This window comes from Sycon ciliatum, chromosome 7, assembly GCF_964019385.1.
Source record: "Sycon ciliatum chromosome 7, ocSycCili1.1, whole genome shotgun sequence".
Classification (NCBI taxonomy): domain Eukaryota; kingdom Metazoa; phylum Porifera; class Calcarea; order Leucosolenida; family Sycettidae; genus Sycon; species Sycon ciliatum.
This window is the reverse complement of record NC_088649.1, coordinates 34,907,869-34,922,652: the sequence shown is the minus strand read 5'-3', so window position 1 is coordinate 34,922,652 and position 14,784 is coordinate 34,907,869. Positions and strand designations below refer to the sequence as shown.

Genomic DNA, 14,784 nt, shown 5'->3' with positions numbered 1-14,784 from the left:
TGTGTGTGTACACCTGTGCGTGTGTGTTGGGGGGGGGGGGGGGATGTACGGTATGACTTTACCCAAATAAGAATGTATAAACATGCATGAGAGAATGTAAAATATAATAATTGTTGACATGGTTACTACATGTGTGCTAGTAGTATACAAAAGAAAGATTTAATTTTAATGGGACCATAAAGTGAACAATATTGGACGCGGTGGATCGGGTGCCAGCCGACACCAATTCGTCACGGAGTGTCGTGCTTTAGCTCACTGGCCGCATTTAAAATGAATTATATCTTGTCATTGACTCATACATGTATATCGCTGGCGTGTTGTTGGGCAAAAGTGCGTATACCAGTGGAAGGAAGAACGCATCGACGTGCACTGATATCGCATAGATATACTTCTTTTTGAAGTACTTTTTGAATACCGGTATGCCTCTTATACGGGTAATCACAGACCATGATATCACTGGCCTGACACAACAACTAAAGAAAAAGCAAAACAAAACAAACAATTTTTTTAAATAAAAAGACAATGAAATTTGACAATCTGCACACAATGACAACTCCATTCATAGATATCAGTGTGGAATTCCTGAGTGTGGATATCAGTGTGGAATTTCGCACTGAAAGGTGGGTTAAGCCAAATAACGACGTTACGTACAACCAGCGCCAGTACGTCAGCGCAAGATTTTCAACGCTGCCAAACTGAGAGCCTGTGAAGTAAGTTATTATTCAAACATATTCGCCGGATGAGTACGCGTGGCCCAAGCACCATGGGGACCCACAAATACAAACCAGCATAATTATAATTATTCCCTGAGCAATACAGGCAAGCAAGCAAGCTAGCAAAGATAAACCTGAGAGGTAAAGTTAGTTTAATAGCGTGACTACAAACCAGTCATTACAGTGGAATTTCGGTGAGCTGTCTTGTCCGTGATACATGTATCGCCATTCTGTCAAATGCCTTTCTGTGAAGTGTCTTTCGGTAAAGTGTCCAGTCGGTGGGTTGTCCATTATGTGACTTGTCTTGCGGTGAAGTGTTTTTCAGTGAATTGTCATTAGGTGAATGGTCGGTAATGGCAATAAAAGAGGAAGGGAGCGTCTCAGCTTCCTCGGACCAAGACCATTCGACTCAGCAGTCAGCACCTCGAAGATTACAACTGGTGGAAATTTGATTTCTGCCCAATCATCTGTCTGAGGCAAGTTACAGGTACAGTTGCTGGTGTTGTCTGTCGGCAAAGTGTCCTCGGTGCCATGAAGACTTCAGCAGTTCAGGCAAAACACATGGTTCGTTTTTCTGGGGCTGATACTATTATTATTATTAGTAGATCAACAATACAATCACACTAAGGGCGCGTTCGAATTGTCACTCTTTGACTTTTCAAGGAGTTACGGTTTTCTGAAGAGGTGGCCTTATATTGGCCTCTTCAGAAAAACGAAGCTCCTCGAAACTCCTCGAAACTCATCCGATGGGAAGGTGGATTAGTTTCGAAGAGTTTGGAATAGCTACGTCACGTAGACTGTGACGTAGTACGTACGTGGAGATGGTCGATCTGATCGGACGTCATCATCGCCATGACAATTCCACTGAAAAACTCTAAAAAAAATTAATTTTTTTAGAGAAAAATGATAGAAACCGTTCTCGCACACTTTTTTTAATCTCTTTATAAAATTTTGACGAACGCGCCCTAAAAGTAAAACTAATGACTGTAATGATGACCCTGTACATCATGTACTAGTAGTAGTACATAATCATGTACATGTCACAGTCAGTGACTCAGTGGTCCACGGCACAATCATAATCGTTCACAAGCCACCAGGGCCAGGCACCAGCCTGACCCTGCGCCAGGTCTGGGGGCTGTACAATCATTAGCCTGTACTGAATGTAGCCTAGGACTAGAGAGTCGTCGCCTTTTACCATGTTTACGAATACGACTCCTGACCTTGGCCTGACCACTGCTAGCTGAGTGCTCATTATTATGTATGTATTACTGCACAAGGACCAGTGCAATACCGGCCGATATCTGCACGAACGGCGAAGCCGTAAGTGCAGATATCGACGCCGGTATTGCACGCGTCCGAGTGCAGTAATACATTTATCGCACCCCTGCCACCACACAGTCTGTCACCACACACTTGACACAGTCTGCTACCCCTAGCATGCTGCATGCAACCCTGCTATCATTCACAGTCATACAACACAGCACAACCAGTCGCGTTCATTTTTAGAGGAACACTTCTTTCGAGTAGCTGCTGTCCATCACGGGAGATCCTGTAAGTAGCGGGACAGCTTGCTCATGTCGTCGTCGTTGATGGGGTGTTTGTGCTCCACCGCTTTGATTTCTCCCGCTTTCTTTGGCTTCATGAATCATGAGGAAGGCCTTCAATGCAATGTTTGCGTCCTTGAACGCTGGGTCACTGTGGACGTTCATGGGCCGCTTCAACTCGACTAGCTTGCGATGTATTGCGGAACGGAAACCGAGCAAGCTTGATGCAGAGTAGAACTTCACTCCAGCTTTCTTCGGACGCAATTCGACGTATGCATGTCGCAGAATGTAAGCTAGGTCGCTTGCCGTAACCGTACTCAGGTCACAGCGACGCCCTGTGTCTTTACTACTCGTCGAATAAGCGGAGCCATTTGTCAGTTGCCTGCTCTGTGTTTTTGTTTTTCTGCTCAGAAACGAGGCTGTTCGATGGCGGCGTCGGACAGTTTCTCAAATCGGCTGTCGACAGTCTTCTCCAATACTTGGGCGTCCGCTGTCTTGACTCTCACGGAGCTTGTGAAGTAGTTGACTTGGCGGACGCAAGCCGGGTCCACATTCGCTTCCGCGACATCGACAGCGTCCTCGACCAATTATTTTGGTGTGCTGCAGCAAGTCAGCAGCGACTCCCTGGCCTGGCGGAGCGACTCGCAATATTCCCAGTACTCGTACACCGCCAGCCAATGACTATGTGGATGCACTGCAGTGCGATATTGCACTCCGGCGAGTGAGCGTGCAAATAACCTATATCTGCACGCTCACTTCGAAGCGAGCGTGCAAATAACCTATATTTGCACGCTCGCTTCGAAGTGAGCGTGCAAATATAGGTTATTTGCACGCTCACTCGCCGGGGTGCAATATCGCACTGCAGTGCATCCACATTGGCTGGCGGTGTACTGGGGAATATTGCACGCTCAGTAAGGCCGCTGATTGGCTCAAACCATGGAAACACTCACGTGGGGTGCGATAAGTTCATGTACAGTCAACTTCGCTACGACACTCGGTGGGGCATAAGAAAAGTGTCGTTATTCACAAAGTGTCGTTATACCCGAAGTCTCATTATGTATTACAGTGCAGTTGGATGGGACTTTGCTCTGGGCATAGAAATTCTGTCGTTATTCGCGAATTGTCGTTATATCCGCAGTCGTTATTAGCCAAGTAGACTGTACATGACTGTACAGTCAGTCATACCGTGATCAGGGTGATACAGTATGAAAACCACAAAATCTGAGCTGCAAGAACGGAACGCTAGTCCGGGCGGTAAAAAAAAGCCTAGAAAACAGTCGTTACCTTTCCTCACTAGTGCACGATCTTCGATCGATATAGACGTAGTCTATATTGATAGAATCGGTGTAGGTCTGAGTTTTTGTGGCAACCAGAAACATTTATCCAACCCTAGCCCACAAACTGTGTTGGTTTGTCGGGCTAGGGGTCGTGTCGTGTAAACTAGATAAGTGGACAGCACTGCTCGGTGAGAGAGAACGGCTGCGTAGTCCTAATCTGCTGACACACACGATTGAGAGTATCATGTACCCGATTAGCAGTTCCAAAAATCTGGCACAGGCCAGATTTCGCAATATGAGTAGTCGTTCTCCGACGTCTACCAGTGATCATGTCCAGGTTCATCATGCTGCGTCGGCTAGTGTCGACTACCCTGTCGCAGGTCCGCTCATGGCCACATCATCACCAACACAATCAAGTCCAAGGAGGTCGTCGCTACCCGATGCAGTTGTCAGGTTTGCAGAGATGCTGAAGAAACGCTACGTTGGTGCTAAGGTACTGTTGGGCAAGGGTATGTGCGCTAAACCGAACAGACGAGCGCTAGATAAGATGTTTGTGAATGTCGTTGTCATACCTCGTGAAGACCTGGCATCACTGAATGAACAAACATTCTTCGGTTCGCAAAGCGATGTGCAGAAGTTGAGCCATGTCTTCTCGCGGGTTGCGGACAAAGTGCAGCACGTGCAACTGGCCAATATGTTTGACTTTGACGGGGAAGACATTGATGAAGACGAATCAGTTCGTGTATTGGCTGTTGCATGTGCTGGCGCTGGCAAAACGACCATCTTCGTGTTGAAAGGTCCGCTGGACTGGGCAAGAGGTTTAATGTGGCACGAGTTTGACATTGTGAGTGCGTTAGCATTGCGTGATGCAAGTGTTCGACATGCCAGAAATGTTGTTGATCTGTTACAGCTAGAGCGCTATGGAATTGTAGATGTGGAGGAGCAAAAAGAAATTGCTTCCTTTGTTCATGCCAATCTGAAACATGTGTGTGTGATTCTGGATGGGTTGGATGAAACTGTGCTTGGTGACTGCAGTGATTTTGTGCGTGGCATTATTCGTGGTGAGGAGTTGAAAGGCATTCGACTGCTTCTCACGTCACGCCATTCTGCAGAAGTGATGAAACTGTCTGTTTCATGTCCATTTGATAGGCGGGTTGAAGTACTGGGTTTCACCAAAGGCAATGTTCGCGAGTATGTGAACAATGCTCTCCCATGCACAGAGGCTAGCAGGCTACTAGAGAAGGTGGATGCTGATCCCAGCCTCTCAGCTATTATGCAAACACCTTACTTCACACAGTCGACGTGTGATGTGTTTCGTAGTTGTGGCTCTGTACCTTCATCACTGTTTGGTATCTTCATGTCGTTGATACTGAGTATGATTCGACAGAACACTGAGAGTGCGTATCCAGACTGGGTGTCTGTGCCACGCTTCCTGCAGGAGCAAATTCTTGAGTTGGGTCATTTTGCTTTTGTATCGTTAATGAAAAAGAAAGTAGTGTTCAGTGATTCTGATCTAGATGCAGAGCAGGTTTCTAGAGAAAGTCGATCACTTGGTGTTCTTGTGGCTTGTGAGTCACTGTCATACCCGTCCATCACTCAATGGCAATTCAGCCATCTTTCAGTGCAAGAATGTCTTGCTTCTCTTTACATGGCATCCACTAATCCTGATGCCAGTGATGTAGAATATTTGGTGAGGCAAGTAGGAGCTCTGACGGGTCACTTGAGCACATTTTGGTGTCTTCTTGCATCACAACTGACAGCGGTCAGCAGAGAGTCGTTGATTGCATCCATTCTCACACAGCGTATCCCTGATGAAGAGGATGTGAACAAGCTGACATCATGTTGCGATGTGAAAAAGTTTCTTCGCTGCTCCGAAGATGATCTTCTTGAGGTGGTAGAGTTGCTATGTGAGCATCTTGATGAGGCAGCAGTGCAGAGTTTAGCAAGGTGTCTTCTTAAAGATCTACTGCCAGACAATGTGAGTGTGGCACAGGCCATTGAAGAAGTTCTTCCTCACTCTTTCTCGTCGTCTTTGTACGACGTAGTTCATGCTCTTTTGCAGCTGTGGCGTCGCAAAGTCCCCCGTGCCAGTATGAGAATACTGTGCACTGCCTTGAAGTTTATCAACCTGCATGCATCCAACTGTCTCCACCAGTATTTTGCATCGGAACGCACGGAAGACTCACAGGCTGCAGAACGTCTTTCTTCAGCTGCGATGGACAGTTCTGTACATTCTGTCATGACTGTTCCACCACGGGTGTCGTTTTCGCCAGCTGACGTGATGCGTGAACACTTTACTCCAGTTCGCCGCCAATTGTTGTTACTGGCTTGTCGTGTGTATGCACAGCCCAGTGCAGACACAGACAACATGACCAGCTGTAGTCAGTCTCCTTCACCTAGTCTAGAACTAGCCTTCGAACATTATGGCTTTGATTTCCGGAACGTGGCTATCTCGCCTGCTGACTGTCATCTTCTTTCGTCTGTACTGAGGAATCACAGTAGGTCTGTTAGTCGTGTGGATCTGGCAAACTGTCAGATTACTGATGATGGTTTTGAGCAACTCACTACTGGTCTAACTCATTGTCATGGGCTGGCTGAGTTCTCTCTCCCAAACAATGCACTGACTGACTGTTCTGTGGCATGTATCCATAGTGTTATCTGTGAAAACCACACAGCTCTTCAAGAACTTTCCTTAGAGGATTTGCAGCTGACATCATCTGGCTATGCTCAGCTGGTACCCGCAGTGATCACATGTCATGACCTGGTGTACCTGCACATAGGTAGTGTGTCCTGTCAGGATATCAAAACTAATGTTCTCATAGCTATCACCGTGCTGGCTTACTGTAAGTCTCTTACATATCCCCGGTTTTACTTCCCGATCGGTGATGATGGTCTTGTTCTGCTTTCTGGACTGCTGACAGGACGGCCATTTAGTACCATGTACTTGGTGCATGCGATGCTCACGCCACACAGCACTGGGGTTGTCAAACACGTTCTTCGTGTGCACTCGCAGTACCTTTCACAGCTTGACTTGAGCAACAATGATCTTTCTGACATGTTTCTGTGCAGCATTGCACCATGTCTGAAGCAGTGTAAATCACTGAAGACACTGGCGCTCTCAGAAACAGGCCTTACATCACAGTCACTTCCGGTACTCGCTGAAATTGTGTCTTCTTGTCCTGATCTCGTACTTGTTGGTCTGGAAAGGAATGACTTTCAAGCGGAGAATGACGAGGGCAGTAGGCAGTTTGCATCAGCTGTATATGAATGTCAAAACCTCTTGTTCCTTTCAGTACCAAAGCGAGAGTTAGTGAATGATCAGCTATGGAGATTACTTGACTTTGTTGCAGGCGAGAGAGCAGGTCAACTGCGGATTGATTCGCAATGACATTGTTGGGCATAACCAACAGTGAAGATAACGTGTATATGCGCAGTGGAAGGAATGCTATCGCTTGTCAGACATGTAAACATTAGACACAGAGATGAACATTATTACTATAATACACTGGTCATGTGATGTCATGTTGAACCACTGCTGGTGGTCATGTGATGTCATGTTGAACCACTGCTGGTGGTCATGTGATGTCATGTTGAACCACTGCTGGTGGTCATGTGATGTCATGTTGAACCACTGCTGGTGGTCATGTGATGTCATGTTGAACCACTGCTGGTGGTCATGTGATGTCATGTTGAACCACTGCTGGAATGGTTACTACTGTACATGGTACTGATCAGGGAAGTTGAGGAAGAGAGGGAGAGTGGGACAGGACGATATATAACACTCCAGTTGTGTCTGTTGGTGGAAACACTTGCCACACACACCTGCTGTGCGGAAGCCTGCTCGTTCAGTATAAGTTAGTGGCTTGTCTGTCCGGGAGCCACGATGGTGATTCAGCACGTTGTATTCATAAGATGAACATGTGATCATGTGATGAAATACTTTATTTTTAAGAACACTCTCTCACCATTTCACATTTTTGTGGCAGTTTTTACATTTCTGTTCCATCACTTGACTATGGCATATTATGCCTATGCCATCACATGCCTATGATGTCATAATATCTATGGTATCACTTCATCATCCTCGGCGATTCCTCGCACACGGGCCACGGCTTTGTTGTAGCTTGACTATGACATCACCAGACTCCATTATCACATGACTATGACATCATAGCATGCCAGAATTCTTTTTAGTTTCAGTACAATAATAATAATTATGTTAAGATATGTTCTCAGTTCAGAGAGTAAATTGGACATTGGAGCAGAAACTGGTGGTACGGATGTTACGCACTGACGTTGATCATGACCAGCAGTCACGTGACTGGAGAGTGAAAAGAGGTTAGATTGTTGTGTGTTGCATTACAGTTGCAGAGTTGTATATTTATGACTGGTTCACACTAGGCCGATTTTATGGTCCATGCTCCATCACCGATTCCGACATGAAACGGTTGACTGTGTCGGATGAGTCGGACTAGCTGTTCACACGCAACGGTGAGCAATTTTGCTTGTACTAGTTGAAGGCCTGTCAGCTCACACACGTATACGTACACGTGATACACAGCCGAGCTAGACCCTGGCTTTGAAGACACCAGGCATTGAAAAAATACATGTTTTGACACAAGCTACATCCAGTGCAGGGTCAGAGTTGTGAAAAGGCTGACATCTGTAGTAGAGATCCAGTGCAGCCAGCTCACCGTCTGTAACCAGGCTCTCTGCTGTCATGGTGAAAAGCCATCAGTGATTGGTTGGAGGCCCGTTCGATCCACTACATGCAAGCACTAATAATACTTGGCCTACTTTGTTATCGACCAGTACCTAGCCGAAAGCGCACACAACAAGAAACTCGTCTCAGGTATGTCTGAAACTTGTACGGCAACGTCTTCAGCACTCGCGCCGATCTTTGCAGATTTCCGTACAACTCCATAGCGGCCTAAAATCGGTCTAGTGTGGACTAGTCATAAGTAATGTTTTGCTGCACTGTGTTGTTCTTTGTATTATGTATGCTGTTGCACATGGCACTGCGCTTTGCTCTGCTGCGCTGCGCTGTGCTGCGCTGTGCTGCGCTGCGCTGTGCTGCGCTGCGCTGTGCTGTGCTGCGCTGCGCTGTGCTGCACTGTGCTGGGCTGCGCTATGCTGTGCTGTGCTGCACTGTGCTGGGCTGCACTGTGCTGGGCTGTGCTGCGCTGGGCTGTGCTGCGCTGTGCTGTGCTTTGCAGTACTGCGCTGTTTCATGCTTGCTAATATCAAGTGTGCAGTGTTTACCACACCAAGACTTCATTACTTGTTTCTCCTTACAGTAAGTTTGTATGGTGTTTTCTGGGTTGTGTGTTGCAATACAGTTATTGTGTTCTTACAAGATATAATTTATTAAAATTTTATTTTGTGTTTCTGTTACTCATTACCTGGTTTGTTTTCTTGTATGTTTCTCTGTGTTTTATTTCGGTGAAAGATTTTCAGAGATCTCAACGTACTGGCTGTTCTATGTTATTCCTCCGCGGTCATGAAGCAGAGCTGAGTGGCATTCAGTAGCATTCGTCTGCCGGGGAAAATCACAGGATTGGAGGGCAAAGATGGTGGAAGTTGTGTGCCGAACGCTCTAATGCAAGTATATCTGCCAGAAGACTGTAGTGAAGTGAGTAAGTAGACTTTCTATTGTTAATAATCTGCTATTTGTTACTACTGGTAACTGTACAATATTCACCACACATTATTGTTTGCTATTTTCACGACAAGAGACTAAGGGCCAGGTTCCACTGCGGCTCCGCTGCTCATCGTCCGCGGCTTGAAACCTCATCATTACCATAGTAACCGCGGTTCGAGCTGGAGCAGCGAGGCCGCTGCTAGCAGCGACCTTTCACTACGATTCTTGATCAAAAACTGCGAGCCGCGGTGGCGGCTCGACCTGTTTCCCTTACGTTGCATTGTTTTGTACGCAAGAATTTTATAATTCAAATTTTATTTCGTTGCGCAGGCCAGAACACGAGGTTTTTTTTATGTCGCAGGCAGGTAAAACATCATCAATAACCGTGGAGCAAATTAACCGTGGAGCTCATCATTCGCGGTACCGCGGCTGACGAGTGTCAGTGGAACCGCGCTGCTCCGCTGCATGTAGCCAAGTGCCGCGGAGCAGCCGAGCCGCGGAGCCGCAGTGGAACCCAGCCCTAATGTGAATATTGATTAACCAGAGAGAAGTCAAATTTTAACTAGGGGTCAAACGGGTGTACCTTTAACTAACGAACGGGTAATTTTCTTAACGGGCGGGTTAACGGGTACCCTTTAGCAGCCATATTATTTTTTTGCGCATTTCTCACACAAATCATGATTTTAATTTGTATATTCTCAGGTTGTATTTTGATACTACATTATGATTCGCAATTGATTCGTGTATCATAATATTATTATGGCAATGAAGGTTCCAAATGAATGTCATCCGTGCATTTGCCCAAGTACATAACTTCACAGGCAGTAACTTATAATCGTTTATGTAGATGGTCCTACAAGCTACATGTATTTTGATACATGTACGCAAATCAACTGCAGATCGATGTGATTCAAGCCGTGCAAGGACAGAGTGGTTTAGCAAAACTTCCGTGATCTCGCGCAATCCTATTTGCTATGTTCGCAGAGAACTGGTACTCGTTGCATTCAGAAGATGTTCGCGCCCATAGCTAGCTGGGGTGCCTGACACAGCTGATGTGCTGCTGCCCAGCTAGCTGCTAGTGCTACTGTAGCTTGTTGAACTCGTGAAATGAATCTTCACAAATCCGTAATCTTGTATGCAATATTTCGAACTACTTTTCAGCTCGTCGATTGAAGGAACAAACTACAACCATGTAGCTACCACCTACGGACATCACCGTTTGTGACACTCCGACTGGTCACTCAGCCTGGTGACACTAGTTCATCAAGTTCATCAAGTACTGTGGCAGGTTCGATGTCGGAGAACCATCGTAACTTTCTAGTTACTCAGCTGCCACCTCGAACGAGTTTCAAGTCTTGCATTTTCTCACATCACAATCAAAAACCTCCAGTACGAGGATTTTTACTTGCACTAGAGTGGAGAGAACAACTGTCAAGTCTGTCTTTCAGCCTGCTCCTGCCTGATAAAGTCGAAAGCGGGAATGCACAGGAAAAAGGAAAAAGAGTATCCGCACTCCTATTTTGAGTCTTGGAATACGATAGGATCACCTTTTTTTTTTTACAAACGGGTACCCTTTTACTAACGGTACCTGAGATTAACGGGCGGGTACCCGGGTACCCGGTACACCCGTTTGACCCCTAATTTTAACAGTGAGTGTGTGAAAGTGGCCACATTGATTTGCGAACATTTTCCATTGTAATCTCCCTGGTTCTAAGAAATGGCGAAAATTTATTGACGCGAATATCGGTGTGTTTGCAGAATTCTAATTTTACCATAGTAACAAGTCAGAAATGTATTATGTGTTTATAGCACTGTAGGGTCATGAAATTTGTACCGGCTAGGATTTCACAACACACACCATACCGGTATATACCGTAAAATCCCGCCAGAGCGCACCGTCTCTTCCATGCGCCCCTCCCTGGCTTTCTGTCAGGGAAGTGATTGATTGCATCCTTGTGCGACTCCATCATACGGTCATTTTTCTTACTAGTGATGGTGCTGTTGCTGGTGATGGCGATGGTCCCGCAACTATTGCTACTGCTGTGTGGTATTGCTGGTACTGTTGCTGCTGGTGATGGTGCTGCTTGTGCTGTTGTTACTGCTGCTGGTGATGCTATTTATGCAACTGAATGTTGCTGCTTTTTGTTTGTGTTTTTCTTTCTGAATTTTCCCGTTGCACTGCTACAGATATGTTTGTGTTATCGTATCAACAGCAGAGCGGTCGTCCTGTTATTTCTGTAGCTGTGTAGCAGATGAATGTGACTACTACAAGGTATGTCAAAGAGTATCATCAACTGTGCTTATACAGCTTCTTATAATATGTATACGAGTGGGCAATCGCTGAAGTATTATTAAACCGTTGATATTGCTACTGGTGGTGTTCTATCTTCTGACTTCATTGTCTTTCTGTGCTGTGCTTTCTGTGCTACTGCTGCTGCTTGTGTGTGTGTGTGCTACTCTTGCTGTTGCTGCGATTGCTTTTGCTGCTGTTGCTTCTGTTGCTCGTGTGTGTGTGTGTGTGTGTGTGTGTGTGTGTGTTGGCCTTGCCCGGCACAAATGTATGGCTCAGTCTCCAGCCGCAGCCGCAGTGGAGCCGTGTTGTGGCGCGCACTGTGCGTCCTGCACCCGCTGCTTGCGTTCTATCCAGGGTAGGAATAGACACCGCTGCTCAGGTTCTCCCCCGGCCATACCTCAGTCTTGGGGTAACAGTCCTAGGTGACCTGAATCCTGGTGACCTCTTGTTGTGTCCTGGACGCCGTGGGACTGCGTTCTCCTCTTCTCTCTCCGTTGCTCCTCCAGGCCCACGTGACCCTTGTGGCAGTGGCTCGATAGGACAGGACAGAACAGGTGTGTGTTACTCTTGTTTTTGTTGCTGCTGTTGCTGCTTCTGCTGTTGTTGCTCTCGCTGTTGCTGCTGCTGCTTTTGCTGTTGTTGCTGCTGCTGTTGTTGCTGCTGCTGTTTCTGTCGCTGTTTTTGCTGCTGCTGTTGTTGCTGCTTCTGCTTCTGCTGTTGCTGCTGCTGCTGTCGCTTTTGCTGTTGTTGCTGCTGGTTTTGTTGCTGCTGCTGTTTCTGTCGCTGTTTTTACTGCTGGTGTTGTTGCTGCTTCTGCTGTTGTTGCTGCTGCTACTGTTGCTGCTGGTGCTTTTTTAGCTGCCTTTGCTGTTGCTGCTGTTGTGCTGTCGCTGTTCTTGCTGCTTCTGCTTCTGGTGTTGTTGCTCTCGCTGTTGTTGCTGCTGCTGTCGCTGCTATTGCTTTTATTGCTGCTGTTGTTGTCACTGCTTCTGCTTCTGCTGTTGTTGCTCTCGCTGTTGTTGCTGCTGCTGGTGCTGCTGTTGCTGCTGCTCCTGTTGCTGTTGCTGTTGCTGCTGCTATTTCTGCCTCCTACCTCTACTGCTACTGCTGCTATTTCTGCTGTTTCTGTGGCTGTGTTGATGTTGCTGCAGCAGTGACGTCTCCTGCTGTATGTGTGTGAGTGTGAAAAAAAATGAAAAATAGGGATTCCTTGGCAGAACAAGTCGCTGCAAACAGCTGTGTGGCGGATACCAGGCTAAAAATAGTGCCGGTAAATTCATCAGCCTTGCAAGCTGTTGAATAGTGTAATCCCAGCACAAGTTGCTATGTCTAACATAGCTGTTCCCTATCATCGCTTCCGCGATGGGCATGTCTGAGGTCTGAGGTGTGTGTGTGTGTGTGTGCGTGTGTGTTCATGTGCTGTCATAGTGTCTATTGCAGATAGCGTTGCCAGTGTCTATACTGTTACTGCTGCTTCCTCCATGGTCAGCTGTGCTGAACATTGATCCGTTACGTGTGTGTCAGCGAGTACTCAGATGATGGGCAGAAATCTGGATGGCAGAGCTGCATCTTAGTAAGGTACAGGTTGTGTCTAAGGATTTCTTTTTGTCAGCTACTTTCCCTTGCCTGTCTCCTGTTTCCATATATGGGTGGGTTTAAACTAGTATACCACGGATCTGGTTTGAAAATAATCCCTGGTCACATGACCACACTGTGGTAGTTTTGGTGGGAACTTGAAGACGGCTGGCCATGTACTGTCATTTCTGAATGTGACGTTTACTGCTGGTGATACTGCTTGTGCAAGTGTTTCTATACTGGTGGTAGTGCAACTGCAGCTATTGATGTGCTGGCAAGACCTCTACTGTTGCTATGCTGGCAAGACCTCTACTGTTGCTGTGCTGGCAAGACCTGCACTGTTGCTGTGCTGGCAAGACCTGTACTGTTGCTGTGCTGTTGCTTTCGCTAATGTTGTTGTTGCTGATGCTGTTGCTGTCTCAGAGGGATTATCCGCAGTGGCGGCGTGGTTGCTCATATTGCAGCGGGTTGTTCTGTCATGGTCTCCATATGCAAAGTGATCTGTTGGCTGATGGACGGACGCCGGAATGATTCAGAAATGAAAGGTACTTTTTTAATTAACTGTCACCCCTGTTCTGTTAGCACCCACAACCCCTGCTCCCCCCCCCCCCCCCCCCATCACACGGCACCCATATTTACATGGAATTTTAATAATGGGAGAATTGTACATAGAATAATAGTTTGACTTCAACTTCTCCTCGTTACAAACAACTCTCATACTCCTACCTGTGTTGTCTATACATTACAAAGTGAGTTATCAAAGTTTTAACCACTGCATATCTAGATCACCACTCTTGTCTACAGTGTACGTAAGCCTCTATGTGTATATTTGCATGTCCAGATATACACAGGGTTGAATGGGACATTTTGTTTTCACTTTACATACTCATTCATTCCTTCTCTCCATGTCATTCTCTCCAAACTCTCCTTCTCGTGACAGCAAGGAATGGTGGCTCTGCTTATCCTGACTGTTGTGTCGTTGTCTCTCTGCTGTTATTGCTGCTGCTGCTGCTGATCTCGGCGCTGTGACTACTGCTGTTGCTGGTGTTGGCTGTGCTGGTCGTGCTGGTTTCTGCTGCTGCTGCGGCTGCTGTTGTTGCTGTTGCTGTTGTTTCCACTACTTGCCTCTTTATACCTCTGTTCCAGTTGCTGGTAGAGTTGCTGACAGTGTGATGCTGCTGTGATAGAGATCATGACTCATGGTGTTGTCAGTAGCTGTACTATTCCTCTGCTTCATCTCTGGTCCTGGGTAACAGGAATCAGATGTATGCAGATCAGTGAGGTTTCTGATGACGTACACATACCTGGATGATATTGCTGCAATGCAGAAAGGTACAGCTTGTAGAAAAATATAATCTTATTGTTAACTACATTATCTTGCCCCTATCTTCTTTCCCTATTTAGATGTGCTCAAACTGATAATCAAAACAGGTCGAATTGGATAATTGTCCTGGGGAAATGACTGCACATTGTTCTTATCTGCAACTATAGCTACTGTTGCTACTATTGCTGTTGCTGTTGTTATTGCTGCTGTTTCTGGTCCTGCTGCTGCTGCTGTTGCCGCTCCTGTTGTTGTTGTTGTTGTTGTTGTTGTTGTTGTTGTTGTTGTTGTTGTTGTTGTTGTTGTTGTTGTTGTTGTTGTTGTTGTTGTTGTTGTTGTTGTTGTTGTTGTTGTTGTTGTTGTTTTGAAATCTTTTATTCTCATGATGGCCTGTGGCCAATAAGAGAAAATAATTACAGG

The 14,784-nt window shown here is 46.3% G+C and overlaps 1 protein-coding gene and 1 long non-coding RNA gene across 2 annotated transcripts in view; both read left to right on the top strand.

The window, feature by feature from the left end:
• The window catches only part of LOC135821396 (uncharacterized), a 71,621-nt gene that overhangs the window by 32,710 nt on the left and 24,127 nt on the right, over positions 1-14,784 (top strand). The window lies entirely within an intron of this gene.
• Positions 3,554-14,784, top strand: part of LOC135821386 (uncharacterized) — a 76,246-nt gene continuing 65,015 nt past the window's right edge. The window contains exon 1 of the mRNA XM_065334457.1: positions 3,554-7,872. Coding sequence (XP_065190529.1) covers positions 3,779-6,922 — 3,144 coding nt within the window. The 5' untranslated portion in view covers positions 3,554-3,778 and the 3' untranslated portion in view covers positions 6,923-7,872. The remainder of the gene's footprint in view (positions 7,873-14,784) is intronic.